This window comes from Bombus flavifrons, chromosome 8, assembly GCF_040668555.2.
Source record: "Bombus flavifrons isolate JBK064 chromosome 8, iyBomFlav1_principal, whole genome shotgun sequence".
Lineage (NCBI taxonomy): Eukaryota > Metazoa > Arthropoda > Insecta > Hymenoptera > Apidae > Bombus > Bombus flavifrons.
Window position 1 is genome coordinate 2,771,832 of NC_138449.1, and position 14,109 is coordinate 2,785,940.

General features: G+C 38.5%; 1 protein-coding gene across 2 annotated transcripts in view; it reads right to left on the bottom strand.

The window, feature by feature from the left end:
- Teh1 (tipE homolog 1 phospholipid transfer protein) overlaps positions 1-13,833 on the bottom strand; it is a 62,587-nt gene extending 48,754 nt beyond the window's left edge. For both annotated transcript variants that reach the window (XM_069118455.1, XM_069118456.1), the window contains exons 1-2: positions 10,894-13,833; positions 8,388-8,721 (exon numbers count right to left, since the gene is read on the bottom strand). In XM_069118455.1, coding sequence (XP_068974556.1) covers positions 8,388-8,721; positions 10,894-11,452 — 893 coding nt within the window. In that variant the 5' untranslated portion in view covers positions 11,453-13,833. The remainder of the gene's footprint in view (positions 1-8,387; positions 8,722-10,893) is intronic.
- Between the last annotated feature and the right edge of the window lie 276 nt (positions 13,834-14,109).

A 14,109-nucleotide genomic window follows, 5' to 3' on the forward strand; every position in this document is an offset into this window, starting at 1 on the left:
GCAAAAATGTAATGGTTATCTTTTTGCTTATACGTTATTTACGTGTTCGATTTCGAGTTAATACATCATAATTGACTGGGTACATTGAATTCTTTCAATTTTACAGATATTACATATCATTATTGATTTTATTTTTTTTATACATAGTTATGAATCGTTGCCTTGAATTTAACAAGCTTCGATATTCAATGGAACCATTTTTAACGCATTTATTATGTTCGTACTTTATACTAATTTTTTACTAAATATATATTTACAGTAAATGTGTTATAGCTTCTATGCCAGGTTGGTTTCGATTTTAATCAATGTAATCATGACAGCGTTAATGAAATTTTACAATGTTCTTTATAACACGTACAATAAGTCATAAAAGTTTAAAAATAAAAGTTTTCTATGGTAAGAGTTTAAATACTTTCGTGAACCACTGTATACTCGACGAAACTAATGCGACCTGGGCGAAACATATCCCTCTCGGATGGATAATTTTAAAGCGCGACAAGACGAACTCAGAGGGAAGAAACTGTGTTGTCGAGAAGGACAGAGCCGTGACCCGCATTTCGAGTCTCGCATTGTTTCCTCCGGCAACAACTCTCCTTCGTTACAGACCGATCGACAACGAACTCACCAGGGTTGCGTTGCAATATTACGGAAATGTTTTCTCGCGGTGCAGACAGCGCGAGAAACAAAGCCATGCGGTGTGGTGGAAACTTTAATGCCGATTCGTTAACCATATAATTCATCTTTTTGAAATCTCGATGGCCTGGTTATTGTAGGAAACTTGCAATTTTCAGTAATTGTTAAGTTAATCACAGGGCGAAACTGAGTTCTCAAATGAGTTGTATTTTGAGGGATGACTTCATCGCTAATTTTAGTTGGTAAGAAGAGAGTTAGAGAGAGTATAGTGTGTTTTAGCTTAATCGTGTATGAAAATGGAAACGGGAAACCCAATTTCTGCAGTTTGTAAATAACGATTTCTAACTTTGTTGATCTATTTTTGAAAAACTGTAATTTAACAATTTAAGGAAATAACGTATTTAGAATTCGTACTTTGTCTTATAACGAAAAATATACAGTATACTGTTTATTACCAGAGTGAGAAATTACCTCAATGAAAAAAGTCGTTTAATAATTAATGAAAGGTTACCTTCAGAGGATAAGATTTATCAACAGACGTATTCTAAAAGGCAGTCGAAAACCATTTCGCGTTACAAATACCACCTTTAAACTTCAACCGGTACAGTGTAAAGCGAAGCTTCAAATAAATCTCCATTTGTGTTTACAACAAACTACCACTGGAATCAACCGGTTAAAAGCATCTTTCAAAGCTGTTACATTTGCAATCCCCGTAGAACCACTAGAACCTTAACTGCGCTCCAATTTCCTGACGTTTTACCACAAAAAATAAGATCAACGCGATTCGTACCGCTGGGTGCTCTGGGATTCGAATAAATCTGCGAGTCTGCGTCAGAAGTAATTAAACTACAATCATGCCTAACGGCAGGCCAGATAACTGCTTCCAAAGCGTTCGTAACACCAGCCACGTCATCTGAAACTGCTTTCCGATTTATGGGTATGCATGGTTTGGCTGTGTATACAGGATGTTCACGCAATTAGTCTCCAGTATTATTCTTACGAGTGACAGAGATCTGCGAGAAAACTAGAAGAGAACAAAGTCCGATTATTTTCTATGTGCGATGGTTAATTACTAAACGGTAATTTTTCGTAGAAATTTTATAGATTTACGATACATTTGTGGGGATTTGTGTGGCTTCTTTATCATTAAAAGATTCTCAAACTTCTCTCTTTGCCGTTTCCTATCTCAAATTTAACGCTTACGAGCAATATACCGTATAATTATTTTTATACCTTTCATTCTAATTTCTCTAGTATACCTTTTATACTATAATTATCTACAGATTTAATATTAAAAATACTAGATATCACTACTAATACTAGATATCAATACTAGATATTAAAAATATCACTAAACTAATTAAACTATTAAATATTAATGAAACTTCTTTCTCCATTTTTTTCGCGAATTTATCATTTACACCGAAGATGCTGAAAACTAATAATACGAACATCCTATATATACATGTGTATATATGTACGCGTACATAGGAGAGAAGTTCGCTCGTGAAACCGCATTTCTCTGTATGCAGGTGCATGTGCAAGTGCGAGCGGCCTCGAAGCCACGCCGTGAGACTGATTCAGTTTGATCGAAACCGTAATTTCGCGGGCTAGGCACAAGCCGGGAGGTATATAGGGGAATATCGAATACCTCGTATTGTAAGGTGTAATATGGATGTGGGGAGAGGAAATGGAACTGTCGGTTAAGAGGGTGGGGTGCGTTTTTCCCAAGCAGATTTGTAGGTACTTTCTTGGAAAGAGGTTCCTTTAGAGGATACGCTCGAGCAACATTTTCGATGTCCGTTTTTCTCCGACAAAGAAGCACGTTCTTTTTTAGCAGTTAGAGTGGATGCTTGAATCAATTTTTTTGAGGGGAATGCGGGAGTTGATTTCGCCAGAGACTTGTTGAACAGCTTTAGGGATAGATGTCTGAAAAATGATAGGCAATTAGAAAAGAAATGAAAATATATGGTTGGGTTTTAAGAAAGAGTGTTTAGAAAATGTTATGAATGGATGTGTAAACAATGAGGTAATTATTGCAAAATAATGAATACGTTTTTGGAAGGATGAAATTGCTTCGCCATTATTAATTTCTTTTAAGGTGAGTACATTGTTGGTTCATATTTAATGGAGAACGTAAAGGGTACCATGAGAGAGTGATTGCGCATGTTGAGGAATTAATGTTTCGGAAATGGTAGATAATTAGAAATATAGAAAAACATAGAAATATACAATAAACATTGAAAAACGAATATGTTCTCGGAAGAATAGGGTTCTATTATGAATACTATTATGTTTCTTTAAAATTGAAAGGGAGTGCTCAATTCTGCAAATTTATCTTTTGTTAGAAATACGGGAGTTAGTGCTATGAAAGAGGTATTGAGATATAATGATGACTTTGAACATTAGATTTTTTTAATAATTAATTCATAAATAATTAATTAACAAATAAGCAGTTAAAAATATACTATTTGAGATATTAAATATTGAAATACTCAGCTTAAAATAAGCATATGTATTCATAAAATACGCAAATTTCACGAGCAAAATTAGTATAAAATCGCTAGATGCTCTAGTAAAACTTATTGCTGCCACACAGCGTAAGACAACATTCTCACATTTTAAAACAATGTACACGTTGCTCAATTACTTTGTATGGAACAGGCTGAGAACGAGTTGTTTATTACCTGGATAATATTAATCAAAAACAAAGAGAGCACTGGAGAATAAGGCAAAGGGATCCGGATGTATCCAGTTATAAAGTTAAACTTGAACAAACTTTTCAACCGTCTGCTAGTTAGTACTTCCTTTGTATCTCGGAGTTATTACATCTTTATTGCAAGTGTTTTATAGTTTAAAGCAATGAAACTCCAATAGCTCACAGAAAAGACAAACATTAATTATTTAAAACAATGATAAAACAACTCTACTTTGATCCTCGACTAGGCACGTTTTAACGTTATCGTCGAGAAACTAATTTCTTTTATCGTGAATACTTTATAAGTGGAAGAACTAAAAGAATGTAAAAGGATATAAACCATACTCAGTCCGAATCGTACATAATACGATCCAGATTCCAAAATACCATAATGTCTATTTAAAATCATAGTCTGAAAGCATCAACTTATCATTATACGATCTTTCTTCACGTGGTTGTAAAAATTTAAAGGTTGACATTTTTTCGATAAAAGTTTCAGAATCGTTTAATGAGTACAGTCATATAATTTTTGAAGAACTATTCGTCCAATTCGTCCGTTCCAATAAAGAATAGTTTGATAATTACTGTTTCCAGAAGAAAGGAAGAATACTACCTCAACTTTTCAGTGAGAAATCCTCCAATGCTATTAAAACTATCTGTAACAAATCAGCTTGAAGAAATTCCAACACTGGAAGCGAAACTGCCCAAAACGACGCAGAGTTACGCTGTTCTCTCGCATTCGAGGTAATTCAACATGCTCTGAACTTCCGAGTCCCAAATAGTGCAATTTTTGCAGATGACAAGGTCGAACATGTAGTGGCCGCTAGTTGAAACGAATTCCCGAGTTCTCTTTCCTCGTACAGGTGTCAAGGGAACAATTCGTGAGTCTTCTGGAACGCCATTCCAATTAAAAGTTCCATGACGTTCTACGCTTCTTTTCCGTCAATTCCGTATGTTCCTAAACACACTCGCCTCCTGTGGTTCAAAATCACCTCGCGAGATCCCGAATACTTGACAAAACGTCGCGTCCCTTTCGACCAAATGAAAATTCGTTTCGCAACGTGCTTTTCGCTTTGCGGGACTTAACATTCGACCGCCGATACGTGAAACAGCTGAAAATTTATTAAAATAGCTTCCCTCTCGAATTTCCTGCTCATGGAAAGGTGAGATAAGAGAAAAACCCATGGAATATCGGGTTCCAAGGGTGGTTTATATCCGTTGCATGGATTTTGGGATAGCTTACAAGCGCGAGTGAATGATACTTTGAGAAATAATAGGCAATATATGTAGAATGGTATAATATTTCGAATGTTACGAGATCTGGATTTAAGGCAAGTGACTGGAAACACCGTATTTTTTTACTTAAAGGATCGTTTCAGCTTTGTGTAATGTGGTTTACTTAGAATGAAGATCTAAATTGTTGTTGCTGCTTTGAAGATAAGAAGAAGCAGCCATAAAAGGTGTTTATATGGTTTGAAGACGTGCTTAGTGATGATAAAAAAAAGATTCAAAGTCATCTTAAAAAGCATTCCGGCTTTTGCCTGTATCAGTCTAGTACACAGCAATAAAAATAAATTTTTCACTGTTATTAAAGATAACGAGAAATGAACAAGATGTGCATCTAGCGATGATAAGAAAAAGACTCCTAATGATCATCTTGAAAAGTATTCTACAGTCACAAATGCTATAACAAATACAATGGTGTACCGATACTTTTTATAACTACTGTAAATTAAAATAATAAAAGACAAAACGTCGTGTTCATAAAGTAACTAAATTTCCATCATAAGTATCGCGGAAAATAAATAAGCAAGTAAACCGAGCGGCACGCCACTTGCAGGAGAAATGAAAGATTTATTCGCGAAACGTTATCCAAGAGCAATAAAGCGATGAGTTCATAAGCCAAAGGATCTGGAGGACATGAAAAGAGGGGGGAAGCGGTAGAACTGGAAGAAGGGCGATGGTTTGGTCGATTAATCCAGGTCTGATATATCATGGTCCAGGTTAGTGGTGCGTCTGAGTTATCCTTTTCGCGCGAGCGTCTAGCCTGTTCCTTCTAATACCAACCACGATACAGTATACCGTGCGGCAGCTATAAAGATGACAAACGGGTTACGACAGGAAAATAACAAGCCGCCGGCCATGATGAGCCTGCAGGATGCTCGGCAAACGATCGCGACGTTTAAAATGGGCATGTCTCGACTTTCGGTCAGGAATCACGACCTCTTTCGTCGCAACGATATGCTGACATCACGGTGTAACTCTCGTGGCTCTTTTATGAGCCCGCCATTTGTGTGTATATTTGTCTGGTTCCCTTTGTGTCAGTCGGGTTTTAACGTAAATCAAGAAGTGTGCCAAACTGTTTTTTACTGCCTCTATATTTCCTTTTTTTCTGTTTCGTTTAGCATTTGTTTTTGACTTTTTGTCTACTGTAGCGAAGGTTCGAGTACGTTGTAGCATGCTGTTGGTACGTAGGTATTTTGAATTTTATATTTGAATAATTTTAGACGTGGCATATATTTGTTAGAAGATAAGAGAAAAAGTCAAACATTTTTTTCCCTCTCTGCCTATTGATGTTCACACATTTTTTAGAGTACTAGCTGCAAATTTATAGACTGCAATAAATGTTACTTCCTGTGTGGTTATAGCATACAAACTATTTCGTTAAAAGCATGTCAGAAAATGAAAATCGATTTTGTTGCTTCATTTTTGTAATTTCGGGATTTGGAAATGTAATGAAAGATAGATATTAGGTTTTACGAAAGTTATCTCGCTTATTTAGAGCATTTCCTTCGTAGTACTATATTATAGAGATGAGAAATCCTTAGTAACTTAGAAGACCTATTATCAAAAAACGCAAAAACTTTCAATAGTACTCGATACCTAATTTTCATTCTATACGTCGTAATAAATGTTATCTTTCCGATAATTATACGAGCGTGTTGGTTATATGCGGTGAATAATTTGGGGAATGGCGGAGATCCATCAAAAAGCACGTCAAAATGTCGAAAGACACGGAAAAGTGGCCTCAGTGACGCAGTGGCCTGTAATGGAGCAGACTCGAGTTTAAAGCAAAGGCCTGAGAGCTTTTTTTTCACGATACCGCATAATAACGCGCGCTCCCGTGGGCTAACGATAAAATAAAAGGCGAACTCGTATCTTTGTTATTAAATATGTAACTATGCTCGAGTGCAGAATGCGCCCGTATTTTTTTAGCAAACAAAGCATTTATGGAACGCAAATGCTGTTTTAGGATGCACGTTCGTTTCTTCGAACCTTCCTCGACCATCGAATTTTATAACCGCGTGAAGATAATTAACAAATATATCTGTCGACTTCAATTTACGGCAATTGCCTCAACTAGATTAAAAAGAATGAATATAATCATTTTTATGTAAATGACAATTACATATATACTTTTAATTTTATTATTAAGTACTTTCTGTACTTTTGTACATAAAGCATAAACCTTTATCCTTCAATGTTATTAATATTTTCAACTTTTAAGATTAAAATATCTGCTACGTACAATATAAGATTTTTTATAGACGATTGGTAAAAGTGGTTGAAATCATAATCCTATGATCTCATTACCTGAATACCAGAAGATCCTTTCGTTTCTGTCAAAGGAAAATTATTTCGAAAGCTGCCTGAACAATTTTCATCTAATGAAGAGAAACCTTCCTATTATTTTTTACCGCGATACTTTGCCTCGTTGACAGTACGTTCACGATCTCTCGCAACGGTAAATCCATCAATAGGTTAACAAAATTCCAGATCTAACGCTAAATCACTAACGATACGATCGATGCCCTTTATAAAGGAATTCTTTTCTTCTTTGTGTTTAACGAGATGAAACAGTCCGAAGCGGTATCACGTTCGATGTTTATCAGTCGAAGGATTTCATCAAATGTATTCCTGTCACGTTCTTGTATATGTTAGACGCTGGACATCCGAGTGCAATGAAGAACGAATAGAACAAATAAGTTTTAAATTTGCACTTCTTTTATTTTAAGACGAAGAATAATAAAGAATCGTAATTTCTACAAGTGAAATATTTTACAGATTATTAAAACCATAAATATCCAGAAAATATTAAAATATAATGATAAATTATAATAATCTTGTAAAAATTGAAATACTAAAAAACGTTTTAAAATTTTTATAAATTGTATATATTACTATTTTATTTTTAAATATTTTTAGTATACCATTTGTAAGAGGAGAAACTAAATTCAATATTTGTTAAGAATATAAAGACTCTTTTTAAATTTTCGTTGAAAAATAGAAAAATTATCACCATGCATGTGAAATATCTTTATTACCCCCGCTTTCGTTTCGCAATTAATAATTCTCTCATCTACGTACAACACGCCGCACATAGAAGCAAGTCGGTCAATCTTAATATTTGAACAATCGTATTTACCTGAGCTTCAAGATTTGTTTGAGAACCTGCGCTAATAAACCACTTTGTACTCCATACGCCAACCATCTGAATTCAAATTTATACTCGAATTATACCTCGAAATTCCCAAAGCAACTTGCCTAGCTTTCATTCTCCTTTCAAACAATCACCGTATCCTATATTTATCTCCAACTTCTTCCCGATTTCAAATCTCACCACGTGACAATTCTAACTCCAAAATCTTCCTGTCGAAGCACGAAACACTATTGGAAAAAGAAAGATTCCACGTCCTCGTTGATCATTGTCAATTCACTAGAGGAAACGTGCTCTTCAAGTACTAGTTCAATGAATAATGAAACGTTCACCGATCTACTGTCGACATCCCAGCCGTTCCCACCCCCTTGAGAGCTTCTTAAAACCTAATCTAGTGTTTTCCAACTTTCTCGAATCGCAACCCCTTGTATGTTGACTATAATAATCCGAACAATCTAAGATCCGCACTTTCATGTTGTTATAGATTAAAATTTTAGGACCTGGTCAATCGAACATTTTCTAACAAGTTATACTGCCAGAAGTTCATTCGGAACAGGCAACAAGATAGACATTCTACAGGGGCACTAGATGATTTACCGATGTTTAAAGTCACATTACCTGAGATCGTTGCCCCTGCCTCTTCTCATTCCTCGCGACGAATGCCGTGGCGGTGGACTGCACCTGCAGTCACAGTGCATCACACACAGAGCGACGCTGGTCGCGAGAGTCACTACGAAAGGCGCCGCGAAGAAGTGTATGATGGTGGTGACCTGCGCCTCGCGGTTATAGTTCGCCATCACTATGCTGCCGTTCACGCGGCTGTAATGGCAGGGGAATTTCGCGCCTTCGTAGCCTAGTTCGCGGGTGAAGTTTTCGCAGTCGACGATCGGCGGATAGCCGCACCCCTTGATGTTCACCAGGAGCACTGCCTCCACGTCGCCTGGCGTCGGCACTGTTAAAAAACAAAATTTCAAATTATATTAGAATAGATTACAATTTGCAGTTCCACCTTTGTTTTTTAATCCTATTATGATCTTTTTTCATCCCTCGTTCCTACATTTCACCTATTCACAGAGACAGCGGCTGTGTATATTCTCTGAACTCCAATATTGGATAAATGGTAGTTTCTGTACATTTTTACTAGGTGCGTAGAAAAGTATGTAGACAAATATGTGAGAAATTATATACTAATGTAATAAATTACGCAGTTATTAATTAATTAATATAATTAGACACAGTTGAATGATATAGACCGGAACACAATAGAAGGGTTAATAAAGGGATCTTCATCGAGAAGAAAAACATTACAAGTCAAACTGCATGGTTATGTCACTCATACGCATCTTCGAAAAGGTATAAAAAGCTTTGAGAAATTGTTTGAAGCATTATTCTGGGTAAAAATGGTGTATAAACGCAAGTAATGTTATTCCCAGTAAGTTACATAGTTATGACACTTTTAAAGTTTTATTGTTGCTATAGCGGGATTTCAAGTCTTGTATGAAATGGCTTCTAAAACATACGAAGCAAAAGACAGATTTTAAGGATTTGCTACAGGATCGAAGTAGAAATAGAAGCAATATTTTATATCCTTCCGTTTAGTTTCAACTTCTTAAATGTAATTTTATAAAATTCTAAACTCTTATAACTATATAAATATCATTTTGCAAAATGCCTTTCTAAGTTGCTATTAAAGCGAAGAGCAATTAGAACCTTCTTATGAAAAATTTAGATTTTTCAAACCAAAATGATTCGAAACGAATTGAAATTCTAAATTTAAAATTATAGATGTAATTATCTCTATGAATATATATCTAATAGCATTAAAAGAATTAAAAATATTACTTTGAAAATCTTAAAGTATTTTTTAACATTCATTCATTCATTACAAAAACAATTACGTGTTTTTATAATAAATATTTTAACAAATTAATATATAAAACATAAATTTATACTTATAATTTCCCAACGAATAAACTGGTTCTAAAAATTGTACGGTACCCTCGTGACTGTTTTGCAAAGAATTACTGGAAGTAAACTAACTTTACAATCGTAATGTAATACGCTGATTTACCACAATGATAGAATCTATTTAATAGAAAACTTTCAATGCTGTCATGATACAACGCAAGTCAATGAAGTAGAAAACTTTCAATGCTGCCATGATACAACGCAAGTCAATGAATTAGAAAATAGGGGAACCTAGACAAAACCAAGATCATTCTAAACAATGTTCAACGTACAGTAATAAGTTTTCTGCCAACTCAGCGAAACGATATCGATAATATCGACCTTGCGATGAGGTCGAATTAAAGAGGTGCGAAGTTGCAAGGTTAACGACAAACACGGGCACCAAACATCGACTATGGATTTTCATGATGTAAATTTCATGCGTCTTATACAGGGTGGTTGGTAACTGGTGGTACAAGCGGAAAGGGGGTGATTCTACGTGAAAAAAGAAGTCGAAAATATAGAATAAAAATTTTTCGTTTGAGGCTTTGTTTTCGAGAAAATCGACTTTGAATTTTCGCTCGGTACGCGTAAATCTCACTGTAGATCGTTGTCTCGATGAAAAAATTAAAAAAAAAAAGAATTTTATTCTATATTTTCGGCTTCTTTTTTCGCGTAGAATCATCCCCTTTCCGCTTGTACCACCAGTTACCAACCACCCTGTATATTTATATATAAGATATATTTAATATTAATTATGAATATATTTATGTACGCCAAGAAATAGGATGAAAGTAAGAACAAATTTTATTAACAGTTTAACAAAAATAATTATATAAAAACAAATATTCGGATGATAATAAAAAGCTAGGATCCTTCTATAGTATCAGTTGTTCAGAAACTTGTGTAAGTTCAAATAAAAATCAAATTCAACTGATGAAATCGAAAATAAATCTAAAACGACATAGAAAAGCACCGCTACCTGCACAATTAAATAGAGACGCAGGCTTCGTCATATGTATCAATGATCAAAACAGTATTTAATTACTTCGTCAAAACATTCTGTCACCATTTCTCCACTACAGTCCAAAATTACACGAATCCAACAACAAGTAGATGCTCTAAACTGTGAAGATAGAACTACTCTCCATAAGTCTGCAGTGTGAGAGTTTCTTACCCGAAGTGGTTGAGGTGTGCGTGACGCCGGTAGAGTTCTCCGAATTGCCTCTACCCCCGGTGTCATTCTTCATGCTCGTATTGCTCCATGGTGTATACGTGACGTATATATGCGTACACCTATAAACGTCACTGGTGCATCCTTCGCGGCAGGAACTCCAGGTACAATTGAACAAGCCAGCGAGTTCTTCGCGCCTGGAGGTGGTGCAGATGACCGGATCTGGCGAGAAATCGGCAGCCAGAGTGCTGATGGCCGGATCGACGTATAGCGGCACCAAAAATAATAGGGCCGCACCGCCGGACGTCGCGACAAATGCCAACGCCGAGGTGGCGTAAAAGTTGAACCGCTGACGGCAGGTACGCCGTGGCGGTCGGCGCCGCGAAGCGCCGAACCCGAGCTCCAACAGTTTGCGACGACGTAGCTCTCGCTCCTGGAAGTCGTGTTTCTCGTTTAGCTGATGCTGCTGCTGATGCCTGGTGGTGTGCTCGCCGGCGTGATGATCGCTCTGACACTGGACGCAACTCGCCTCCAGCAGGAGTTCAGAGCTGCTCCCGCGCATCACCCGACCGCTCTCAAATAGGTGCCAACCGGAGCTTCTTCAGACGTTCCAGGCAAACGATCAAGGGTTTTCGAGGATCCTTATCTTCACTAGGACTCATCGAGTGCCGGCCAGGCCGCTTTTGTCCGTTGACTACTAAGGGGTCGGGAGCTGTTTCGATCGCGAGGTCGACCGTCGAGTCTCCTTTCGCATCGACCACAAGTATCAGCTTTCTGAATCGTTCAATCGACAGGTCGCTTCGGTGATCTCATTTAGCGAACTATGTCATCTGGCGAACACTTTGGCTTACGACTGGTCTAGAGGTTGTTTGATCAAAGCGTTAATTAAAGCGAGGATCGACGAGGATTTGCCTTTGTTGATCCACCTGAGGTTTTAGGCTGTGCGATGTTTAGGACCGTGTGGAAACGAGGAAATACGATCGGTACGCTTTGTGGTTTCGTCAATTCTATCAGTCCGACGACGTTGCTTTTACGTTCCGCTTTTAGAGTGGAATTAGATGATACAACGCATAGGTGATGCGAGAACAACCTGAGTCCTGACGAAGCGATCCTCCGTTATCGTCGCTTCGTTAAGCACGACGGTGTCTGTGAAGTCTTATAAAAACTCTGTAAGAACTCGAGAGAGATCGAGGGATGTGCGTGGCACATTTCGCGAATGCCAGGACGTTCTTGATCGGTTGAGTATCCTTGACACGACATCGTGCGGATCAACGAATTCCGCTATCGCCTCATCTGGCCTGTAACGAGGATTTTCTATCGAGACTAGATTCTTGGCCAAATGCAATGGAGTAGAATAGGACTCGTGCGTTACGCTATTTCAAAACGAAATAGCTAGGTGTCGTAACAATCGAACGGACCAACCGACTTGTCCGCACTTTACAACGTTTCCGTTTTATCGCTATGCATAATGACCTTGAACGTTTAAAGTTCTTTTAGGCCATCGAAGTAAGTCGATCGATCACGACCTTTAGCTGTAGTCACGCTGTCAGGCATAGAGCATCTTGCCTAGCTCGGTCTTCCGATCCGTGCATGGAAAAGTTTCAAGGCCGTTATCTTTGCTCTGAGCACTCCTACAAACCGCCTCTCTAGATGATTATCACTAAACTCTATCGCGTAATCGACGACACTTGAATCATTACAAAACTAAATCCTTAATTAGGCCTTGGTAATACCCGTTCACTGCTACAAACACTCTAACTAACGAATATCGAATAAGACGAATAAAAATATTTCGAAACACGATAAAAGACGGATCAACTAATCATTTCTGTAATATTCCAATTGGCTTCGATCTTCTCGGATATGATACACTTTATTGTCTTTTTGCTTCTTCCTTTCCTTCGTTCCTTCGCCTTAACTATCAACTCGAATGAACAGACACAAACATCCGAGGATCGTTCTAATTAACGAAAATTGATAATAAATCCGCAGTTGTCATCAGCGCGTATAATCGGCAAAAGTCGTGTCCAGAACGAGGATGAAGGATAACGCGTCTCGCGTTGCTTGGCCAAGATTGATCGAAATTCTCTTACTTTCTTCCTCCACCGGAAAGAACACGGCTGCTGTTCCTTCGCGTCGATACCGTAACCGTAATCAAGGAAATCCGATCGTGAGCGACGCGACCTTAACGAACAATAGACCCCTTTCTCGCCTAGCTATTTCTCTCCGTTCTTCTCTCGACACCTCTTAGATAAATCCTCCCGCCTCTGGTATCTCGGACGTTTATTGGTCCAGCGTTAGATTATCACGAACGATCTCTTCTTTCTTCCTTCTTTCAACCAAAAAAGAACACAACGTCTGCCGCTGGCCTCGGTTACAGGAACGATTACAGCCGCAACTAGTTGCCTCTGGCCACTGCCTGTTGACCTAGATATCTCGGCCGATCGGTGGCACACACCGGTGTTTACCTTAAACGACTCGAACAACCGAAGGCGCGTATCCAAGACAGCGAGTGTCCCGTGTTGCTGTGTGATCAATGAATCTTTGAATCTTTCCACACCTTCCACGACTACTATCACCTTTAAAAAATACACCTGTCGCCGCGTATATGTATGTGATTCGTTAGAGTTGCTTCGATCCACAAGTGTTCGAAACAACGATTCTATTGTAATGGTGGCCGCGTATTCGTCGAATAAAGACAGACCCAGGCTCGAAGATCTAAAACACCCCAACACCTATCTACGACACCTGACACCCGCACCTGCCTCCTGGCTCCTGGAGTTTCGTCACCAGCTCGAAACCACGTCTCCGTCCGGATGTTTCTGGCACAGGGTGCAGGAGCTAGGATCAACCAGCTTTTTCAAAGCTTTCGCGTGTTACATCTGGGCACACCTGCACCTGTGAACTCGCGTTCCGGATAACATCCGCCTCGCGGATCGCGAGTTAAAGCGTGACTACTCGTCGAAACTCGACCGAGAGTCCTCGACGGGACAGGCTTTCGTCCGAAGCGACAGGGCGGGGTTCCAGGCGCGCATGAGCGCGTGTGTTGCCGTCTCACCCTCCGCGAACCACCGCCACCCCCACGTTGCACTCTCCTTGTTTACGCTCCTGCTTTGCTCCCTTTTTGCTTGCCTTCGCGCCGTGCCCGCGCGCTCGACCATCTCCTATCCCACCGACCGTTATCATCCTTTAATTGCGACCTATAATTAAACCAATTTT